The sequence below is a fragment of the Vipera berus genome (genome assembly GCF_964194415.1).
Source record: "Vipera berus genome assembly, chromosome: Z".
In the NCBI taxonomy this organism is placed as follows: Eukaryota; Metazoa; Chordata; class Lepidosauria; order Squamata; family Viperidae; genus Vipera; species Vipera berus.
In genome coordinates, this window is record NC_138205.1 from 37,214,908 (window position 1) to 37,238,273 (window position 23,366).

Consider the following 23,366-nt stretch of genomic DNA (forward strand, 5'->3'; position numbering starts at 1 on the left):
TATGAATCTGGATGGGTATAAATATAACTTTGTAACTCAGGAAGAGCAAGGCACTATGACCAGAAGAAAATAATAAACACATGGGCTAAGAAGAGGTTTGAGGATATTGACTTAACTAGATGAATTAGTCTTTTCCAATAGATTAATTAGACCATGTAATTATCATATGCCCCATAATGAGAAGATAATGGGAATTGTGGACCTATATACTTGGAAGGCAGCTAATGGGAATAGCTTAAAATTATTTCCAAATCCATGAAGAGGCAACATTGGTTCATCTCAAAGTTCTTTATAAGCCAAACCCATGCGTGTGAAATGAGAACATTAGTTGAATCCCTTACTCTGCATTCCAAGCTGTTCTTAATCACTTTGGAAGGGCATTTGGAAGGATAATCCTAGCCGGGTTAGGATTTTCCTACAAACCAACACATGAATGATCAGCAAACACTGGAATCAGTATGCATCTTTCCTTTTTGTTATTATAGCTATAATATAAAGATAAAAACATATTTCTGTATAGTTTTTTTGTTTGGTGACTTTTCATTACACTGAATTTTCAACAAAACTAATATGATATTGCCTATGGAGGTCCTGCAGAAATCAAGACCAATTTCCTCTATAGAAACTTTCTCAGAAGAGCAAAATTACACTGGTATCAGTTGTATAGAATGATCTACAGCAGACATGTCAAACACAAGGCCCGGGGGCCGGATCTGGCCCGCGAAATGGTTTCATGTGGCCCGCGAAGCCATCCTGGAAAAAGTGAGGGAATGACCCCCACTGTCTTGGCCCAGAGACCCTCCTTCTGCCAGAGACCCTCAGATCTGTCCCACTCCTGCCCAGGCCCCCATAGGCACCCTTGATGCGAATGATGTAGAGCTGGCCATGCCCACCCAGTAGGCCATACGCACTCTAGCCACGCCCACCCAGTAGGCCACGCCCACCCTGGCCATACCCACCCGGCCCCTTGAGGGCAACCTCAATGCTGATGCGGCCCTCAATGAAATCGAGTTTGACACCCCTGATCTACAGAAAGGAAGAAGGCTGAATAGGGATATAGAGGAGCCAAATACGGCTTTGTGATGATCTATACAAATCAATAGCACTCATTTCTGCTAATACAGTCAACACACTTTTCAACTTAATTGGAACCATGCTGGAGTATTTGAATAACAAAGGCAGGTACCTCTAAGATGGCTCAGCAGTTAAAGACACTGAGTTTGTCAGCTGAAAAGCTCACTGCCCAAGTTCAACATCCAAATGTCACACAACAGGATGAACTCCTATTACATGCCCACCTAGCCGTTCAAAAGCATGCAAATGCAGGTAGATAAATAGGTACCACTTTGGTGGGAAGGTAACAGCGTTCTGTGCACTTTGGCATATAGTCATGCCAGCCACATGATATGGAAATGTCTTTGGACCATGCTGGCTCCCTCGGCTAAGAAACAAACATGAGCACCACCCCGAGTCTGACATGACTGGACAGGAGAAACCTTTACCTTTACTCTAAGATCATATGCTGAATTTTTGCCAATAATTACAAACCATATTCAATTATTCAATAAAATTATTACTTCCACGATTTTGCACATAGCCTGATGTATCTTTTTCTAAAAACTAGGCCTTTTCTCTCATATAGTTCCAGTTCTATTTGGATATTGGGACCTCTATTAAAAAAACCAGAGTGAGCTTTGACTCAGTAAACCAATACAAGTACAAAGCTGGAATCGATGAGCCAAAAAGTTATACCAAGAAAAGAGTGTCTCCATCACACTGGCATCAAGTGACTGTATTTCATGGCAGAGGGGTAATATTTAAGATATATCTTTGTAGCTATCTCTACTGTATTGCCAATGGGTTTTGATGGATACTGTTTTTCATTGTAGATAAATCTCTTTTCTACTTTCATGACAGCTTGGTTAAATTGATCCTGGTGAAAAGGTGTTCCAGAATTGAGGCATTTCACCAAAGTGATAATGAAAAACTTCCAGCGCATTCTGTAATAGTCTAGCATCAGCCCTGCTAGTTGCTTGTTGGCATAGTCTAAAATGTTGCCATCAGGTCCCCAAAGAGTTAATTGGTTGCGTGCATTGAAGTCATACAACTGTTCCTCCTTTTTGCTGGTGGCCATTTTGTGGGCAGCTTCCAGCCATCCTCCCAGCAAAAAACGTCTGTCACTGGAGAGAAGTGTGTCCAGTTCTGGAAGAAGGTCATAGATTAGAACACCACCAGTAACCAGGAGTTGTGACAGCACACGTTTCTGAAAAGCCTGTTTGATTTCCAAGTAGGAATCACTCACTAGCTGTTGCAGAACCTGACGAACCACATCCACGAGGTCATAGCAGAAGGTGCTGCTGTTGCCCAGTTCACCAGAAGTATTTTGAAACAGCTGCCAGGCTTCATAGACATCACTCTTACGGTACCAGACCTCTGTGTTCATCCGAAAAGAAGGACGGTGGACAAGGGGGCTGTGGTTGTGATTTACACAAGGCCCCGAGCAATTGTAGACACTCTGGAATAGCAGTTGCCAGGCCTTTATCACTTGCATGTTCTTGACACCGTAGCGCTCTTTACTGTATGTGGCAACCCACTCTTGTAGATTTATTGGCTCCTTGAGCCAACCTAAATCTGTTATGAGTTCATATATCACATCATTTTGTTCAATACCTTCAGGGGTGAGGCCAATGCCAATCATAGTAGAGTTGAGAAAACGTCTGGCTTCAAAAGGGCCTTGGTTGATGCTCTCCACCATGCCAAAAAGGCCGTGGTTCCCCCCAAAGTTGTGAAGCATGCACCAAATGAAAGGCTGCCCATAGAAGGACTCAGTCCAGAGGTAGACAGGCTTAGATTCGGCGAAGAGGTCCAGCACCACCATCCTGCCTATAGGTACACCGCGAAGAAGGGCTTTAACTTGAGCAGGTTGCCAGAAGTCTCTCTGGTGTTGGAAAAGCCAACCTTGCATCAGCCATATGGCATGGGGGTCAACTATGAGGACAGGCACAGTCAAAGAAGGGAAAAAGACAAATTTGGAACCATTACTTTTATTCTGTGCTCTATTTATTTCTTATTCAGTTTATTTCTTGATAATAATCAGTAATAATATAGGTTCGGTTTCTTTCTGTTCACAAGCCTGTAATACTGTTAGCATACTGTATGCTTTTCATTTATTTACCTAAAGTTATTTATATTTTCTGCCCTGGATTTCTCTTGGAAGAAAATGTTTCTGGTTCTAAGTTTTTTGTTACAGATCCGGCAATCACAGCAATAAAATTAATCATAACCTGAAAACCTATAGCTATAAATCTACTAGGTGTAAACAAAATAGGCGAGTTAGTGTGGTGCTATGGATGGACTGGAGCTGATGAAAACTTGATTGAAATCTCTATTCAGCCAGATTACTGCGTGGCCTTGGACAAATCATATCTCTTGGTTAACTTTCTGATATAGATATTAAAAAGAATACAAACATGAAATTCAATGAATACCCTCAATTGCATGCAGAAGAACAGGACTTTAAATTTATATTTTTTAAAAAGTACCCTAAATAAACTCTAAATTCCTTTGATCAGAGTTGGTATATTTTTTCATGCTGTACTTCATTTCTGACTCAAAATTATGCAGAATAATATCTCTGAGCAATAGGTGAACATATGAAGATATCTTATTCCAAGGCAACAAAGTAGCAATTCTACACACACACTCACGCACACAAATAATTTAAAGAAAAGATACAAAGTTCATAAAATTTCAGCAACAAGAAACAAGAATAATGCCCGCTTTTGAATAAATAAATATAAATCCCTACATATGATTCATATTATAGGTAGCTGGACAAAAACACTCACATGATGTGTTTATTTGCCCTTCAGCAAGAAAAGGACCATCTTACCCCACATGGAAATTACAGAAATGTTGCCGTTAATCACCAAGGAAGGTGTGTCTGCTGCTAATGTGAGACAGGACTTTCTTTATAGCAGCACCCCAGGAGTGGAAGAAGCTTATAACGTTTAAGGAAATTCTTTTTTATTTCATCAGATTTTTAATAGTTTATTTGCAAACTTGGTCGGTAACTGCTTTAATGAAACTGATGGGATATTTCTTCTTATTATGAACTGCAAGCGGGCTCCTTATGGGAGAAAAGGTTATTTATAAATGTTTTAGTACATTATTAAAAAAAAAAAACCTCTGACTTTCCACAGCCTTTATGGATATTAATTCAGCATCTGAAATTTTGAAGAGGCTCTACTATTATCCTTGCAATATAAATTCCCTTTTTATGACTCTGTAATCCCATAATTTGGTGGAGTTGGGGCAAATGGGTGAAGGTGAGAACTCTTCCTGACGCCATGCAGGAGTCACAGCAGATATTTTTTCCTTGCACCCTAGGAGAGAAACATCTGCCACTATCTAGGATTGAACTTTCAACCTTCACCTCTGGGCCACCATGCCACTCTTACTATTATCTTTGCAATACACATGGCTAAATGAGCTAAAGATAATGTATTAAAGGGCTAAAGATCAGCAGAGATAAATAAAGAAAAAAAATAGGACTAAAGATGAGCAGAGATAAATAGGGAGGAACAATAGGGAGAAAAGGAGGCCCTGACACTTCATACCTCCATTCATGGAGCGGAAGACAGCGGCGCTGACCTTGGAGAGGTAGGTGGTATTTGATGAAAGTGGGCGCATCTCATTGAAGGTGTCAGCACTGTATACGTGATCTGTACCAAATTCTTTGATAAGCTCCTTTAAAAAGAGGGTCCCTATGACCTGAAACATGGGGTCTTCAGGTGATAAGAGGTAAGCACATGAATAGGTGCAATCAAAATGGCTCCAGTTCCCGAGTTGTGTGGCATTGACCTGTGGAAATACCCTAACATGGGGGGGAAAAACATTGTGAAACAGATTACAAAGTCAACTCCAAATTCACTAAGTTTCTACAAGAAGATTTAGACTCAAGCAAAGAGAATACTCAATGATTATTATGGCAGGAATCTAGAATATTAAAAAAATTCAAAACAAGAAATACACTCAAGATCACATGTCCCTCTTGTGTCTTCTCTATTGACCTTTGTACCCAGATGTTAAGAGGTCTGATTAATAATAAAGAAAAATATATTCTGCTTGGGTTCAAAGCACTTCTCAGAATTAATACATTCTGAATTTTCCTCCAAAGAATTCTGTCTTATTTTAGCACTGGCCTTCACATGAATACTCCCCAAAGTCCAACATTCTCTAATCTAGGTCATTGCTTTTTGGGCCAGCCTGTCATTCATCCCTTGGAGAAAGACCAGCATAACCACTGCTTGGTGGACAACTACATCCTTTCCATAAAAAAGAGCTCTAAGTTTCCTTTCCAGGAAGTCTGAAAATCTTGGGGTCTGCTGCCAGTGAGTTTAGGCCAGTCTTTCCAAATGTATGCCTTCCAGCTTTATAAGGCCAATGTCCACACTGGCTAGGGACTGATGTAATTGTTTTAAAAAAAGACTATAGATCAGTATTTGTTAACCTTGGCAACTTTAAAAAGTATGGCCTTGCAGAATTCTGGACTTGAACTCCATACATCTTAAAATTGCCAAGGTTGGGAAGCACTGATGCTGACAAAACTTGGTCAGATGGAAAACAGTCTATCCTGGTATGAGGCAGTTTCTTATATGCTCGACCCAACTCATTTTGTTCATTTACCTTAGAATGCCTTGAGGGATATGCCCAGAGAAGGCAGGAAGCACTGTCAACATACCCAGAGACCTCATTCTCTCTAGAATTCTGTACTGGGAAAGTAAAAGAGTTAGGAGCAATGAAGCAAAGCCACAGCGTAATCCACACTGTGCCTCACAACACCCATAAAATTGGTCCAGAAGAAGGCCCATTTCTGGAAAGAGCTGTGCATTCTGTGGGCCAATATGATATGAGATTTATCATATCCTGTTTTACTCAGACTTGTGGTTTGTAATAAAGGTGAGACACAAATAAATAAACAAACAGAAAATAAATAAAATAGAGCTAAAAGACTATTTAATTCACTCTATTCTTCATTTCCAGAATTTTCAATAATGTTGGCCTGCAATTCATTATAAAAGCTCCCATAACATCCTCAAAAAAGAGAAATAAATTTGAAATAACCCTGATTTATTAAATCAGCTGATAAACCTAGCATGCTGGTTGGGAACACATTTTTGATCACTTGTGATGCTTGACGGTCACAGACGTCATTATTGTCTATAATAACTGTGATGATACAATGCAAGACTCAATCCCTAAGTAAGCCAATGTGAGTTTAGAGGAGAAAGAGTAAGAATGCTATATTACAAATACCAAAAATGCTCCTGAATCTTATTTCACAAACTATGAGACTGGTTATGCTCAGTTTACCAGGATAATATTACTGTTAATTTTAGTATCTTTAATAAAAAGAATGGACATCCTTGTGACTTTTAAAATAATACTAGGAAAGGCTCTTGCCAGACAAATGCAGGATTGTAATTTTCAGAAAGTCCAGGTGCTGTACACCACATTTTCCCCTGCATTATAACACTATGAACATCTCCACCAATCTTTTCCTGAAACATAAGACTAAAAAACACAGTGTTAAATTACCTGGTCCATTTACCGCTTTAAAACTCAGTGGGGCAGATATAATGCTAAGCTCAAATTTGTCTACTATAGTTTACCACAAAAGGTATGAAGGAAAATTTGACAGGAAGACAGAAGGCACCCTACTGCCAGAAACCAGTACTACACTTTCCATATCAGCCAGCCTAGGTACCTGCAACTTTAGCTTTTTCTGATGCCAGGAGAAGGGCAATGGTCCCGCCCAAGTGTGCAAATTCCCCATCCGGTTCCAAGCTAAGAAAGCAGGGCCAGTGAAGTACTCATCAATTTCTGATTGCTTTAGACCCAGCGACAAATACACCTATAAAAACAATAGTAGAGAATGACAGTTGCTCTGGAGAAGATCCTGGCTTTAAATATTGTTAATAATATGCTTAACACATACTCGTTGCCATATGGCTTCCTGCCCAGTGAATGCCAGTGCCATGTTAATTCCATGGAGAGCCATCCAGTCAATCTCCTGTTCCCAGCGGTCCCAGTTCCACCACACAAAGGAATAGCTGTAAGTGCAGACATTTTGATAGAAGCGGAACCTAAGGAGAAAAATACAATAAATGCATAAACAATAAATTCAATGTACTTAATGAAATTATTCTTCATACATTTTTAATCTTTAATTATAAAATTTCTATTCTATGTATCACACTTGCATAACTGTTATTGTTAATAGCAATAGCACTTATATATACCACTTCACAATGCTTTACAGCCCTCTTTACAGAATCAGCATATTGCCCCCAACAATTTGGGTCCTCATTTACCGACCTCAGAAAGATGGAAGGCTCAGCCAACCTTGAGCCAGTGAGAACTGAACTGCTAACGGTAAGCAGAATTAGCCTGCAATCTACATTCTAACCATTGCACCACCACGGAGTAATAAATTCTCTCTTCTATCACATTAAAAATTATAATTTGGGAAGAACTGACTACAAGTAAATAATACCTAGCCAATCTTGGCTGACAACAAATTTTTCACTTAGCAACATAAATTATGGGTTCAATTGTGTTCATAAATCATCATAGGTCAAGGACTATCGGTATTATACTTTGATCATCATAAAAGGGAGGGCACCTTGAGATCTCTCAAATCAGTAAAGGAGAATTAAGTGGCACTTTTAACAATTCACACAAAGCTTATCTCATGGACTGCTATCTGGCTCGGGATCGTTCATGCTTTGGTCCCGTGGTGGCGAACCTATGGCACGCGTGCCACAGGTGGCATGCAGAGCTGTCCCTGTGGGCACGCGTGCCATCGCCCCAGAGGGAGGCGGGCCCAGGCTGCGCTCCTCTCCCCCTCTCCATGTGCACCAGCGCTTTCGCTTTCTTTCTCTGTACCGGAAGTTGGAGCAGCTGCAAGATCTGGGCAGGGAGAGGTGAAAAGCCAGAAGCAGCAGAGAAAGGTATCGAGACAAGCTCAACAGCCAGGGAGGGGATGGGGGAAAAGATTGCTCTTGCCACGATCTCCCTTCTCCTGGCCACTGGGAAGCCTGGCAGCATGGCTTAGCACAGCTACACCAGGAAACTCCAGTGCCCCGGACTTGCGAGTTTCGGCACTCTCCAGGCTGCGACGACAGGGTGATACGTGCGGGGGAGAAACGGCGACGGCAACAGGGAGATCCGTGCGGCAGGTGGGGAGGAAACGGCAGCAATTGCAGGGCAATCCGTGCAGCGGGTGGGGGAGAAACCTGACCCACTTGTTCCACGGCTGCTTTCAGCTGAGCTGCATTGCAGCAGCATTGGCCTTTTGCTGCCTCCTGCCCAGTGCCGCTGCCATGAGGCCACAGAACAAGCCGGGTGGACATAAGGAACCGTACCGGGGCTCTGCGAGATTTGGGTCTGGGCAGGAGAATGGCACTCTGCGAGCGTTGGGTTGGATGCACGTGGGGCTGCTACCTTGCTTTCCATGCTGTGCCGGGGCTGGGCACGGAGCCTCCTCGCCACTTCTTCCCCCGCGGACATTGGGAGCGCCCACCCCACCTACCGCTCATCCCGGGGCACCTGCCACTATCCCACGCTCTCCAGCCGTCATTGGCCAGCTGGGCGTGCCGAGCTCAGGCCCCAAGCAGATGAAGGCCAGAGGGGAGCAAGAGCTGTGGCTGCGAGGACGCATGCGGGGAGAGGTGCCGCCCGGCTCAGTAAGCCGCGGTCTGCCCACAGGAGCATGAGGATGGAGGAGGGCTGGCCGGGGATGGGCGCAGGGCTGCCCACAGGGGGAATCTGACCAGCCCCAGCCTGGAGGTGGAGGAGAGGCTGACGGAGCCTGAAGGGAGGCATCCCGGCATGCCCGGCGACGGGATGGAGAGCGCAGGATGGCAGCAGCTGCCCTGGGACAAGCGGTAGGTGGGGTGGCACTCCTGATGTCCACGGGGGAAGAAGCCGTGAGGAGGGTCCACACCCAGTCCAGCCCAGTCCCAGCACGGTACGGAAAGCGAGGCAGCAGCCCAATGTGCTTCCGCGTGTGTGAGCACACCCCCTCTGCAGGCAAGTGGAGCCGCGGCATCTGCAGCAGAAGAGCGCAGGCAGGCAGCGGAAGGCACAAGGTGCCCCAGCACAGTCCCTCCCCACTCTCCTCCTCCCCTCATGCCTCCCCACCCCCCTAGGGAAGAAAACCATCATGAGACACTCTTCTGTTTTAACTTTTTTTCCTTGCCGCTTTTTGGAGTTTTCATCCTGCTTTCGTGAGATAGCAGCGTTTGGGAGGGGGTGTAACTGCCCCCTTCCCCCCAAGCCATCAGCTGAGCAAGACATCCTCCTGCCCACTGCCCCACCCACCAGAGACCCCCTGCCCAGTCTCCACAGGCATCTCTCCCCAGGAACCACATTGAGCTGGCCACGCCCGTCTGCCATGACCACTGTAGCCATGCCCACCCAGCGGGCCACGCCCACCCAGTACCTGGCGATACATAAGTGGGTTTTGGGTTGCAGTTTGGGCACTTGGCCTCCAAAAGGTTCGCCACCACTGCTTTGGTCACTTCCAATTGGATTACTGCAACATGTTCTACATGGGGCTGCCCTTGAAGACCACGCTAAGTTACAACTGGTGCAACTTGTTGCAGCTCTCACAACATTGGGCATATCTCAGTTTCCTTATGTTACAGCTTTGCTGCATGGGCTACGCTGGCCACCAGTTTCTTTCGGTGTATAATTCATGGTGCTACTCACCACCTTTACAGCCAGGCTATTAGCAGGACCACCCCTTCCTAAGAGTATTTGCCCATTCCACTAGATTAGATAAAGGGAGCACTCTCTTAAGTCCATTCTCTTGAATGCTGCCACCCAGTGGGACCTAGGGAACATGGCTTTTCCACAGTAAAATAAAAATGACAATAGTCCTCAAGTTACAGCCACAACTGAGTCCAAAATTTCCACTGCTAAGCAAAGCAGTTGTTAAGTGACTTCTGCCCCATTTTATGACCTTTCTTTTGCTACAGTTAAGCAAATCATTGCAGTTGTTAAGTGAATGATGCGGTGGTTTAATTTGCTTGTCAGAAGGTAGCTGGAAAGGTTACAAATGGTGATCATATAACCTGGTGACAATGCCCAAATTTGGGTCACATGACTACGGGGATGCTGCAACAGTCGTGTGAAAACTGGTCATAAGTCACTTTTTTCAGTGCCGTTGTACCTTTGGTCATAAATGAATGGCTGTATGTTGAGGACTACCTGCATGACTTAAGTTCTTTGGGAGATAACACTTCATACTGTACTTGAAAAATTATTTCAGCTCACTGTCAACTGGAAAAGGGCTTAACTCAGGGGTGTCAAACTGCCGGCCCGCAGGCTGGATGCATCACGCCAAAACCACGCCCAACCCATTGCCGGCAATAGGAAAAAAGTTACGTCGCAACATGTCATGTGACATCGCAAGTTTGACACCCGTGACTTAACTGAATTACATACTCAGAGACCGAATGATCATTAATTGTGTGTGCTAAGGCAGTGACTTCTATACTTCAGGTAGTCCTCAATTTATGACAATTGAGCCCAAAATTTCTATTGCTAAGCAAGATAGTTGTTAAATGAGTTTTGAATCACCGCAGTTATTAAGTTAGTAACAAGGTTGTTCAAGTGAATCTGCCTTCCCCAATGACTTTGCTTGTCAGGCTGCAAAACATGGTGACATAATCTTGGGACACTGCAACAGTCATAGATACATGCCAGTTGCCAAGCATCCAAATTTTAAATCATGTGATCGTGGAGCAGTCAAAAGGGTGGAAAAGTCATTAGATCATTTTTTTCAGTGTTGTTGTAACTTCGGAACAGTCACTAAACATACGGTTGTAAGTCAAGGACTACCTGTACAGACAGGCTTGAGACTTGAAGAGAAAAACTTTGCCTTAAACAACTATTGGGCAATAAAGCTGGGACAGACACAACTTTGATGTCAAACATTCTGCGAATTTCATTTCAGCACCTAATGATTCAGACTCAAAAGTTTCGGTCAAATGGCAGATTGATGAATTTATCTGAAGCGGACCTTGGCTTTCCGGGCCCGCCTTTAAAAGTGCCTTCCCATATTTTCATAGGGGAAGCCGGATATAACTCCTGCTTCGCATATAGAGGTTAGTTAGGGGATCCTTTGCTTTCCTTCTCTTCCATTGTCGAATCACCTGTTGGGGCTGGTGACGATAATCTCTGCGGAGACAGGGGGCAAACTCTCCGGCAGTCGGAGCTGCGTCCCAGACCAGGACACGTGGCAGCCGCAGAAGTCCTTCAAGTAATGGTAGATCCCCGAGGCGGCGGCCACTCCGCTAGAGCCAGAGACATTTATCGTGCCCGGCACCACCGAGCTCAACCGGTAGGTGTCGAGACCGCCAGGCTCTGCCAAAGACCGGTTCACGGATACAGCGAAGGCAGAAGCTGCTTTCGAGCCCAGAAGCCGCTCCAAGAGTTCCCGCACCGCTGTTGCCTGACGAACATCTTCCGCCTCCGGCTGCAAACGAGCAATGGCCTCCCATTGCCACAAGGGCCGGGAATTAGCAGTAGCCGCTATAGCCTCTACGGCCGACCAAAGCAACAGCAACCGCAACCGCGAATGCGCCATAGAAAGGGACTCTGACCGGAAGCTACAATGCAGAAAGTTCCGGGGAACGATCTCTCTCGCGTGCGCACGCTGGCCAATGGGTGCCGCAGGTCCCTTTTGGCCAATTGCTTTCCTTACCACGCCTCTACGACGATCACGGGAACCGCTGCTGAGGTGGGAAGATCCCAACCATCGTTGGTTCTTCCGCGTTCTACAGTTCTTTCTGGTTAAACCCGATTCTGGGATGTGTTACGTAGAAGTGGAGAGTACAATTTTCAATGGAAGCCATAGAAACGTAAAATCGAAAGGTATCCCAAGGTTAATTTAATTCTGCCCGCTACAAAGGACAGAAAAGCAGATTAAAACATCCACGAGAAGTGGCTCTCTAGCCTGTTTTTAGAAGCTTCCTAAAATCGAAAATCCGAAGTCTGAATTTACATCTAGTGCTTTTCTTGCTTTTGAGTAACCAGTCTCTCGTTATCACATAGGCATTTAAGAATTTTTTTAAAAAAACTCATTTTAGATCAAGAGAATGACTCCTAAACATTCTTAAATTGTTTTTCTTCAGTCATGAAAAATCTTTGAGAAAATGAGATTGGACGTTAAAATGGCAAGTTTGGCACAAGTTCAATGTTACACTTGCCCCACTTCTCTTTTTCCCCTTCTGATTATATTAGACAACTCCATAGCAATTATTGCTTGAGACCTAAGCAAATATTCTGAAATAGTCATGGAATTGCTGAAAGATGATGAAAAGATACATTCATAGAAAAGATTCCATTCCACAAGATGAAAAAGCTGGTATGAACAACTTACAAGAATGCTTTGTCCTATACCACTTTCTGGTTGCTTTGGGATGTATCTCTAGTAGTCTTTTCACCACCCAGTTATTTGAGTTCCTTTTCTCCCCCCCCCCCCATGGGTTAATTATTACAGAATTTTAAGCTCCAGGTTCATGCAATGATAACAAAAGAACTAAAAAAAGCTATTTATAAAGATAACAATACTGTAGAACATGTGAACTATGCAAAAAACTGTTCTCGTGAAGAGGCTGCTTCAACTGATACACTGGTTGTTCCATGAAGAGCTCAAGGTCATTCCTCTCCTTTAGGGTCAGGTGCTGCTAAATGTTTTTCAAACATAAGAAGTGAGAGATATCAAACAAGCAGGTGGATAATCCATAGCACCACCTCTTTCTAGTAATGGCAGTAGGTTCGGTGGTAGAAATTGCCTGACTGTGAAGCTTTAGATGTTGTTACTTCTGGTCTTTAGGAATTAATCTTAGTGTTATTTCGTTATCATGTATTCATGCACATAGGTACTGCTACATTCTGTGTTCAAGAAACATAATGTTCTATATCACTCAACTAAAACAGTCCCTACCTATGGATATTCCTAGTGTAGAACATACTATAACCTATTGGTGTTCAATTTAAAACAAAAAATGAACACTTCAATGACGCTCTATTTTTCTCAAAAAAGAAAGATTCATTTCTAATTCTATTTCAGATACACTTTAAAAACACTATGTGGATAACACCACATAGGGTTTTAAAAGCTTAGAGGGGATAAACAACCAAAATAGACTAACATCTCCATTAATTAAGGACATAATTATTAGAAGTGTGGAAGTATACATAATAATCGTATATCTAAGCAGATAACAGAATCACATTTTCTTCATACAAATGCAAATAATTCTAAGGACTTTTTGAATACTATATCCTATAATATATGAAAGGCAGAACCGGAAAAGTAGAGCATAAAATGTTGGTTTAGAAAAATCCTTAACCATGAAAGCACAATAGGTGTCATCCCAACAAGGTATCCAGACTAAGAATAAACCAAAATAATAATAGAATAACAAAACTGAAAGGGACCTTGGAGGTCTTCTATTCCATCCCCCTGCTCAAGCAGGAGATTCATTTCAGACAAACAGCTGTCCAGTCTTTTTAAGTCCCCAGTGATGGAGCATCCACAATTTCTGAAGGCAAGCTGTTCCACTGATTTATTGTTCTCATTGACAGGAAATTTCTCCTTACTTCTAGGTTGCTTTTCTACTTGGTTAGTTTCCAACCATTCTTGTCTTACTTTCTGTGCTTTGGAAAATAGGTTGACTCCTTCTTCTTTCTGGCAGCCCATCAAACATTGGAACACTGATATTATATCGCCCCTAGTCCTTCTTTTCACTAGACAAACTCAATTCCTGCAACCATTCTTCGTATGTTTTAGCCTCCATCCCCTAATCTTCTTAACTGCTCTTCTCTGCACTCTTTCTAGCATCTCAACGTCTTTTTCTATTATGGTGACCAAAACTAGATGCAGTATTCCAAGAGGTCAGGACTTTTATTCTAACAATTGTCCTGTCCTGCCCTGTCCTTTTCATCTCGCAAATCTGAATATGTTTCTCCTCCCTCACTTTATCTTTGTGTGAACTAGGGAGGAGGGTGTCTGAGATTTTTCTCAAGTTATTTTCTTGACTAGTTTTAGGCTCTGCCTTTCTTGGGGCTTTTCCTCCTGTCTCTCAAGATCATTCCCTATGAATTTTACATTAGGTACCATGGGCCAGTCATTATCTTTGTGCCAATTATCTCCCAGGGTTGAGGAAAATTGGAGAGTGTTGTGCATGCAGCCATGGGATCTTGGAAGAAAAACTGGATATAAATCTAAGAAGTAAATAAACATAAGTATCTTATGAAATATAAGAAGGGTAAAAAATGTCTTTGAGGAAGGGGGGAGGTGATTTAATTTTGCTTAAGATGAGAAGGTCCTGCTTCATAGGCAAAATGGGAAAATCCCTGTTTGCGGACCAATGGTTGTCCTGAAGTAGAATGTGCATCAGGATAAATCACAAATCCTGCTACCCAAAATCAAAGAGCTACTAAAAGCATTTAAACCAGTTACTAAGCCACATAATAATAATAATAGTAGTAATAATAACAGAAGTATTTCTTAAAATTTGAATGAGCATAAAAGAAATGAACACACCTTCTTTGCTTAGACATGTTCTATATTTTTATTTCATGTATTAAAAATGGAATGGCAATATTATGGAAGGCCAGAATGGCAGAATCAGGTCCTGCAGTTGTACAACTCAAGCACAAAAGTGGTGGATATAAGGCAACAGGAGAGAAGGTGGGTAGATAACCATTGAAAAGCTTTCCTTTCCCCTCCCCTCCCCCCATGATTCTTGAAAAAGCACACAAAGCAGTTCTTTTTCTTATGAAAGGAAGGAGAAGGGAGAGCATGTGCTGAAGATGGAATAGAAGAAAGCATTTGATTTAATCTCCATGGCAATGTCTTTGGCGTCTGGCTGAAACAAAATGTTCAACATTAACAGAAGCACCTGGATAATTGCCAACAAGATGTTATGTATTGTGCTGCTCTTACCAAACTACAACTTTTAGAGCAGGTATTTAGTGATTTCCAGCTGCAAAGGCAATTCACAAAACCGGAAACAAAGTAAGTGGTAATTGAATGAGAGTCATTTGTACACTAACTTTGCTCACCATTTTTTGCCCCTCTGCCTTAGGAAGTTTTGAAAAAAACAGACACTGATTGCAGACAATCTGTACCTCCCATTTAATACTAACTACTTAAAACCTTTATTACCCTCCCAAGGCAATCTTTTAAATCCTAACACGGCCCATATGTGACAGATGATAATTCTTGAATAGTAAATGTTCTCATCAACTTACTCACTCCATGTAAAAGAATAACCAGAAATAATAGATTTTTTTAGTTGAGAAATAATTGGGGTGGTGGTGGGGTTAGCTTTGTTCCATAACACAGTAGTACATATATTAATATGATGTATGTGCCTATCAGCGTGGAAGTTAACTATAATTGATCCAACAATGTGGGAGTTCAAAAATATCTCATTAGCAGTAAAACTGGCTGCCGTAAAATGAAACATCTCTCCTAGAAACTTTCAAAATAACATAGTTGGCCAATACTCACAGAATTATGTGCAGCAAAGTGCATAATGGGAATGTGTGTGAGAGAAAAATACAATCACCACTTGTATTCTGACATAATCAGAAAAGCACCAGAGATGGAGAGGCTTGAAAAGTCACAACCAATGAAGCCAGAGTTCAAAACCACTAGAGTTACAACCCTTAGACTTAGCTTCCACAGACTAGAGATGTGATGACCAGTAAGTACAGAAGAAATATAAGGAATGGATCATATTTTGTGGCAACATTATAACAGCACAGAAGGGACACAAATTTGCTCATTTTGTTTTGGTATATGAGGAAGTAATCTTAAATGTATCACCATTCTCTAGGAGAGAGTGAAGTTTCATTCAGATATTTGAACAATTCTGCAAGATCAGTGACCCGGAATCCATTAGACTAAATGAGAGGACAAAGTAAAAGAAAAAAAATGGCAAAGAGCTATTCTTTTAATTCCTTCCCATAATTTTTTCCCCTTGAAGTCAGATCTGATTCAACCTAAGATACAAAAGTTCTTTTCCTATAAACAGCATTCAAGCATTAGTCACTTGCAAACTGGCTAAAGGAATGAATGGGCTTCAAACATGGTCCCAATCAAAGTCTCTTTGAAAAACTCTATACTTGAAATCTCCACAAGTTTTCATCTTCCAGGTTTCACTTAACTACTCCTTTCCTACATTCACATGTCGAAAAGTAATGGCTGAACCTCAAAAAAAGTGCAACAAACAAAATGAATCTTCTGAATTAACGTTAGAGAATTTCCCCAAACTTCTGGTGCTCTATAGATGTTCTTCAACTCGCTCTAGCTGAGGAGAATGAGAACTTAAGCACAATACATATGGAAAAGACTAATTTGGGGGAAAGGGACAAAGTAAACCAAAGAATGGAAAAACTGGAAGAACTTGCAGTAAATCCCTCATAGCTTCTATGACAATCCAGACTCCTTCCGTGATAAAAAGAGTTATGTCCTTCTGGAAAGGCAGGCGCAACGGATAGAGAGATCAGGCTCAGAAATTAAGAGGCTGATGGCAGATCTCAGTCTATTCAGGAAGAGAGATACCTGTGCACACTGTCTCCTCCTTCCCCCAATATCAAGCAAACTTCTGATGTCCAACCAGTCACATCTACTTGTGCGTGAAGTGTGACAAAAGGCAGCAAGAAAAAAGTCCAGTTCATAAGCTGGAGAGGGGCTGATAAAATGGACATGAAACCCCAGGTAGCCAGCAACTGTCCTTACTTGTCAATGAGTCCTCCTTCCTTCAGCTTGAAATAAAAAAACTTCTCCAGGGTGTTGGCACACTTACAGTAATCACTCTCAGGAGGGTTATACTCACGACAGTTGGTAATGACACGCTGCAAGTCAGCAATAAAGAGCTTCTTGGTAATGTAATAACGATTCTTGAGCCTTTCTGTCATTGTCTTCAGGTCTGCAGAAGAAGGAAGTAGGTGGAAGGGAGAGACATGATCAGTTGTACAAGAGACAATGCAAAAATGCATCCTTCTGACTTTATTATTCATTATATGCTTGTCACTCACAACTCTCCTGAAAAATAATGAAAAGGAGGAAAGAAAGATGGGAAGAAACATGTAAGTGCAAGCTACAAACTCTTCTAGAATTATGTATAGTTCTCTTCATGAGTTTGTGTAAATGTAATTAGAAGTATCAAAATGGCTGAAGGTAAACTTATCTCAGGTTTAAGAAAATTAGTAGAAATATATTTGCTCTGTCAGTAAAACATTTCCAAAAAGCAATTCTGTAAGCCTGTGAAAAACAAAAAGCCAGTAGCTGTTTGAAGATGAACTTATCTATAATGACATCAGCTTGGAGTATAAATGCTCACCAAGTTGTTAGCAATCTGTGCTTCCTACTGATCGCCTCAATTTCAATGGTACACTTGTCAAAAATCAGTAACTTAGCTTCTACTACTCCAATTCCCAAAATTTACAAAAATCATTGCATAAATCCTAAAGTAGACTGAACATAGTTAAAAAAAAAGATCCATCCACTTCCAAAAAAATCCCACCCGGAAAATCAGAATATTTCAGCCTTTCTCACACACACACAACACAGGCTTTCCACCTCCTGATCTCCTCAACGCCTTTCATTTAGCCGCCCAAACCTTTCCCTCTCCTGATTTGTGCTATAATAGTGCTAAACATAAGAATACTGCAAATCCTTTTGGTCGACTATGAAAAGGAAATTAATGGATATTCTAACTGCCAAATGGAAGAAAATCTCCCCCAGTTCTATAATATTATTATAATCCAATGAGATTACTCTCCAACCATCTAAATAAGAAATTTTTTTTCACATCAGCTGCATATATTAACTGTACCCATATTTCTTCTAACTCTACAGAGCTGATTACTTTTTCAAGCAAAATCCATATCTAGCTACCTACCAATGGGAAAGCGGATAATCTCATAGTAGTCAGGAGCTTCAGATTTCTTCACCGGTTCCATAAATGGCCATGCACTAGGATGGGTCTAATAGGCGACAGGCAGAGGACAACTTGAGTAATAAATATTTTTTTCAAACAGAAACTAAAGCCATGCCTTATTAAGATCAATCAGGATTCACAATGTGGCATATAGGTATTTGAGATTTAGAAGTAGACTTCTGTTGGGTGGGCAAACGATAAAACAGAAAGGGAAGGTATTTCTGGCAGAAAGAAAGTTTTCTGCCAGAAATATACTTTTCACATTCTAAACACTTTAGTTTAACTTCTTGTTAAATGAAAAACTGTGTTTCCCTCAAAATCCCACCCAAGATTACTTTTAAAAATACTGTTGTTACCGCTGTTTAGCTTCCCTAACATATATATTGGCCTTTTATCTATTTGTACTGTCATCAATTAATATTTATTCAGCTTGTACGTAAAAAAAATTAAAATAGGTACAGGTGGTCCTTGATTAATGACTCACTGGGACTGGGATTTCCATAATTAAGCAATGTGGTTGTAATGTGAGATATTATGTGACTTCACTGCTTAGCAATGTCAGTCCTAGCAATCCCAATTACTGTTGTTAAACAATGATCGCAGGTCATTAAGCGAGGACCACTCATTCAGTGATGATGTTAACTTCCAACAATCTCTGAAAAAGTTGTCATTAACCGAGGACTATCTGTATTCAAAATTTAGTTCTATCTATACTATTCACAGATCAGGGTAAAAATTTCAGGAAAGGTTTGGCTAGTTTTACTTGTCTGGACACAACATCACTGAAAAACCAGATTCATTATGACTATTGTTCTTCTATTTCAGTTAGAGAAAAGATCCTATTTACACTCCAAGTGATCCTAGAGTCCAGATTACCTTGATTTGGGCAAGGAGATTTTTCAAAGTAGTATACAACTGGTCTGGATCCTTGAGCTCCTTTCTGGAAGGAAAATTTTTAAAAAAGAGTTGTGGTGCTTTTGGTGATGAAAATATTAAAAATTCCAAGAGCTACAGAGTATTACAGAGACGTCTGCATGACCTAAAAAGGACCAAGCCAACTACAACTGGGTGCCCTCTAGAAAAGTTAAGACTATACCAACTTTCATGAGATCATAGATCATCTAGACGAAACTATGGTTTAATGTAGCAACACATGTAAAGAGCTTCGGTTTGGGGAAAGTTTGCCTAGACATTTTTGAAAAGCTAAAAGAAGCTATTCCAAGATCAGCAGACTTTTCAAGCAACATGCAGCTAATTCTGACAAATTTGTTGGTGCCAGAAGCAAACTAATAGCATACAAAATTTGGCCCTTTTACAGTCTGGCATTGTGGTTGAAATGCTGACCTAGAAACCAGGCAACTGAGTTCTAGGCCTGAAAGCCAGCTGAGTGACTTTAGGCCAGGGGTCCAAAACTTATGGTCTGCGGCCACCGGGCCCCAGGAATAGCTGGCGAGCCCCATCCCACTCGTGGTAGCACCGCCATGCAGGCACTCACAGTCCTATTTACACATGCCCAGAGACACTAGCCCACCACCAGCATCACATGGGCATCAGCAGCCCATTTGCACCTGTGTGCAGGCGTCAGCATGCATGTGCCATGGGTGCATGCAGCCCATTTGCACATGTTCGTTAGTGCTGCTGTTGTGTGCATGGCCATTTGCACATGTGCACGCGGGCCATGCACATACGCATTACCCTGCTGCTCCCTTTCCTTCCAGCTGCCAAGTTGGAAAGGTTGGGGAACTCTGCTTTAGGCCACTCTCTCACTTCAATCCATTTCCCAGGATTGTTGTGGTGAAGAAAATAAGAGGGAGAAAGGAGTATGTGTGCGTGTGTGTGTGTGAGAGAGAGAGAGGCGGGAAAGAAGGGAGGGAGAGGGGGGGAGCATAAAAGTAATTGTAATAATACACCCAGGTTTTTGAGGACTGGATAGGTGGATAAATGTCAAATCAGGCTAAACATCTAGCTCAGGGCTTTTCAACCAGTGGTACATTGGCACCTGGCAAGTGGTACGCGGCCATCCTAGAGAAGTAGCGGGAGAAGGGAATGAGCTGAACTGGTGGCAGCACCGCACAAGCCTGAGCGAGAGATGGCTGGAGCTGCAGGGCTGTCAGGGCTCAGCGGAAGCGCCAGGATCAGCGCCAGCCTCCAGCTGGAGCTCGGTGCTGATCCTGGCGCTTCTGAGCCCAGAAGAAGTGCCGATCAGCTGGAATGTTGCAGCATCTCCAGGGTCTTGTGATTTACATTCAGATGCTTGGCAACTGATTCATATTTATGATGGTCACATATGCCAATCCTCAACAGAGATGCACACAACAATGAAAACCTCGGACAGGAGGAAAAGCGCCGCCAGGCGGGCAGGCAGGTGTCTTGCTCGGCTGTGGCTTGGGGGGCACTTTTTTCAGTGCCATTGTAACTTCGAACAGTCACTAAGCGAACTGTTGTAAGTCGAGGACTACCTTTACTTCATCACTTTTTTCCTTTTTTTTTTTTTTTTGGTCATCAGGTTTTTGGCACCTTGCTAGGCGACTGGTGGTACTCGGATGTTGCCATATCTTAAAAGTGGTACAATGGGTGAAATGATTGAAAAGCCCTGATCTAGCTGACTTGGTGACCAATCATCATCACCATGGATACTCTACCTTGAATGCATCAAGCAATAAGCATTAAATCATTAGCTGCATTTTGATACGGATTTGTAAACGCTAGTCCAGCCCATCTTGTTCTATCGTTCCACAGTGGAAAGAACTTTTTAAGAGAATTTAAGGACCTTTGCCTGTTCTATATTAACTATCCTCTACCAAACTCATTAAGGCAAGCCAACACGTTAAAACAAGCAGAAACATTTTGGGGATGTGCATGGCTGAGAAAAGAACATGAAATGCCACATTGCTTACCCTTTTTCTTTATTCAGAGGCTTCCATCCTGTTTCCCCTGGGGGGAAAAAAAAGAGGGAGGGAGAGACAGAGGCAAATTATTATTGTAAACAGAGACCAGAACTAACCTATTTTTTTAAGGCTGTTCATTTAGTACCAGGGCTAGTTGGGACAAGAAAAATACAGAACACAAAAGCAAGCAAGAAAAAAGTTTTGGATAAACACCTGTGCTTTGTATCAAGACACATAGATATGAATCTGGACCTAAAAAAACCCCCTGCCATAAACCATATTAACAGAGTTTCCTTCCTCTGCTGCCTCAGAGGGCAGGAGCAAACACAGCAGACGGATCAAAGGTGGGAAGAGGACACGGCTAAAATCACGTCAATTCTTCTTCTAGCTTTATCAATGGTCACTAAATGCATCATCCCACCTGTTCTGCTACTACCCAGGTATAGGCACTGCTCAACTCACGGATGCCTGGGATGCTTTCAATTGGAATATGTCGAACGCCCTCTTTGAAGCAAGTGAGGCCAGGGTAGACCTTACGGATCTGTGCTTGCTTTCTCTCTATCAATTTCTTGATGATCTGTGGGAAGAACCAGAAACTCCCGTGACTTGCATTGTCATTTCTGGATGCTTCTGCAAGATCAGGGAGATGAGGCAAGCTAAGCGTCTGTTAGAGACAGCAGGCAGATGCGCAGCTAGGAAACTACTTCCTGGCCAATTCCTAGCTCAGTCTTCGAGCCAAGCAGTGTCAAGGTGTTAGGAAAAAGTGGAGAAGGATGGCAGGCAAATAGGGAGAAGCTGAATCTGAGAGGAAGAATAGAGAGAATTATTGTGCAGAATCAACCATACATGATTACTGGCTATGTTGGCTAAAATTATGAAAAATGGAATTCAACTACCCCTACAAAAACATGAAAGGACTGTCCTAGGCAGGAAGGCCGCCCCTATGGGAAAATTCAAAGAGAGCAGTTATGAACATTACCTCTGCCAGTCGAACATATGCAAATTGGAACACAGAAACCTTTCCTTCACTGAGGGAGGAAAGCCACATTCTTATCACAAGAGTAAATCTGTTTCTCGAATACGTCGCTTAACTCTGCAGAATGTGTTTTTCATATAAGAAAAATACATAGTTTTGAAAAATCCAACCACAGGAGTTAGCAGATTGTGTGTGGGTTGCATGTGAAATAAAAGGGAATTGCAGAAATTTTGTGGAAGTATAAATAGGGCAAAGAAAGGAATATGATTGATGATATCCCTAAAAGGTTAATCAAGGAAAAAACAGATGAGGCTATTTAGGACCACACAGAGGGAAAGGCAATAATTTAGGCATATTCTGTACCCAAAGTCAAAGCCAAATTTGCATATGTCCATGGGGGGAGATGGGGGGAGAGACGTATTCAGCAGTATGAACTAGTAACAGTAATAAAGATGGTGCACACAAGAATCAGAGATGGGTCAAGCGCTGTGCTCTATTGTCCACTCCTTCCACCCCAGCTCCTCACCTCCTTCTGCTTCTTGATAATATGTGAAAGCTCCGTGTAGGGGATCCGAGGATTTAGCTCACATTCCATCAGGGTGGCTCCTTCGTAGTCCTTGATGTAGCCAAGGTAACGGCTTTTGGGGACCTTGATATCTTTTGAAAACCCCTGAATGCCACAGAGAAGAAACCCTATTCATTCTCCAGAATAAGCCAAATGTAATTCAGCAGTAAGAAATATAGTTGACCTATTCTGAAATGTTGCTTCATCTCTTTCTTGCTGCCTAAAGTATAGATCCAACTCATTTTCCTCATCATATCCAGGAATTTATTAAGGAGGGAGGGAGCGAGGGGTTCATGGAAGCTACACTTAAATTACAGAATTGTAGAATAGTGGACTGTATCTTTCAGACATGCAGTCCCCAAACTTTGCAGTTCTGCAGACTGGCAGCAGTGGGGAGAAGAGAGGATGGTTTCGCACACTCACCCACCACTTGTGCAAATGGGAGCTCCCCGTACACATTTACCCGCTGCTTGGCAAGCCTAGTTCCCAATGGGCCATGGCCCAGAGATTGGGGACCCCTGTTTTAGATACATTTGTAAAGATATTTTAAAAAATATTAGACATATTTGACTTATTTATTTATTTTATTGGATTTGTATACCGCCCTATTCCCGTAGGACTCAGGGCGGTTTATTATCCCTTTTAATGCTTCTTAGAAATATTATAAGGTTAATTCTGTAATTGCTAACCAAAGTGATTGGGGACTATAGGGACTATGGGCCAAAATAACTGAAGAATACTAGATTGGGGAATAAACCATTTAATGTGACCTAATATATTTAACGTGATATGTGAATGCAGCTAGATTAGCAACTATGTCCATATGCTCAGAAGGAGAACCAGGCCCTTTGAACAATTGTGCCCCCTAGAGCTAAATCAAGTCAGTTCCAAACAGAGTTCGG

The 23,366-nt window shown here is 42.2% G+C and overlaps 2 protein-coding genes across 2 annotated transcripts in view; both read right to left on the bottom strand.

The window, feature by feature from the left end:
• Nucleotides 1–917: 917 nt before the first annotated feature.
• On the bottom strand, nt 918–11,781 carry NAGLU (N-acetyl-alpha-glucosaminidase). The gene is made up of 6 exons (XM_081346522.1): nt 11,226–11,781; nt 7,001–7,148; nt 6,770–6,916; nt 5,689–5,774; nt 4,620–4,876; nt 918–2,988 (listed from the first exon to the last, which is right to left on the bottom strand). Exons 1-6 carry the CDS (start codon nt 11,657–11,659, stop codon nt 1,772–1,774), a joined length of 2,289 nt encoding a protein of 762 aa, XP_081202648.1. The 5' UTR covers nt 11,660–11,781; the 3' UTR covers nt 918–1,771.
• A 3,310-nt stretch (nt 11,782–15,091) lies between these two features.
• Nucleotides 15,092–23,366, bottom strand: part of KAT2A (lysine acetyltransferase 2A) — a gene marked incomplete at its 5' end in the record, with an annotated part of 34,588 nt that continues 26,313 nt past the window's right edge. The window contains 6 exons of the mRNA XM_081346524.1: nt 15,092–17,021; nt 17,997–18,081; nt 18,912–18,975; nt 20,933–20,969; nt 21,386–21,500; nt 22,426–22,569. Coding sequence (XP_081202650.1) covers nt 16,828–17,021; nt 17,997–18,081; nt 18,912–18,975; nt 20,933–20,969; nt 21,386–21,500; nt 22,426–22,569 — 639 coding nt within the window. The 3' untranslated portion in view covers nt 15,092–16,827. The remainder of the gene's footprint in view (nt 17,022–17,996; nt 18,082–18,911; nt 18,976–20,932; nt 20,970–21,385; nt 21,501–22,425; nt 22,570–23,366) is intronic.

What these genes read in the sequence shown, in the direction of transcription:
- NAGLU (XM_081346522.1), bottom strand. Translation starts at nt 11,659, where the DNA reads ATGGCGCATTCGCGGTTGCGGTTGCTGTTGCTTTGGTCGGCCGTAGAG. An exon ending in ATCGTCACCAGCCCCAACAG is followed by an intron (nt 7,149 to 11,225) that starts GTGATTCGACAA and finishes TTTTCTCCTTAG; the next exon opens with GTTCCGCTTCTATCAAAATG. An exon ending in ATCCCTCAAGGCATTCTAAG is followed by an intron (nt 4,877 to 5,688) that starts GTAAATGAACAA and finishes CCCCCATGTTAG; the next exon opens with GGTATTTCCACAGGTCAATG.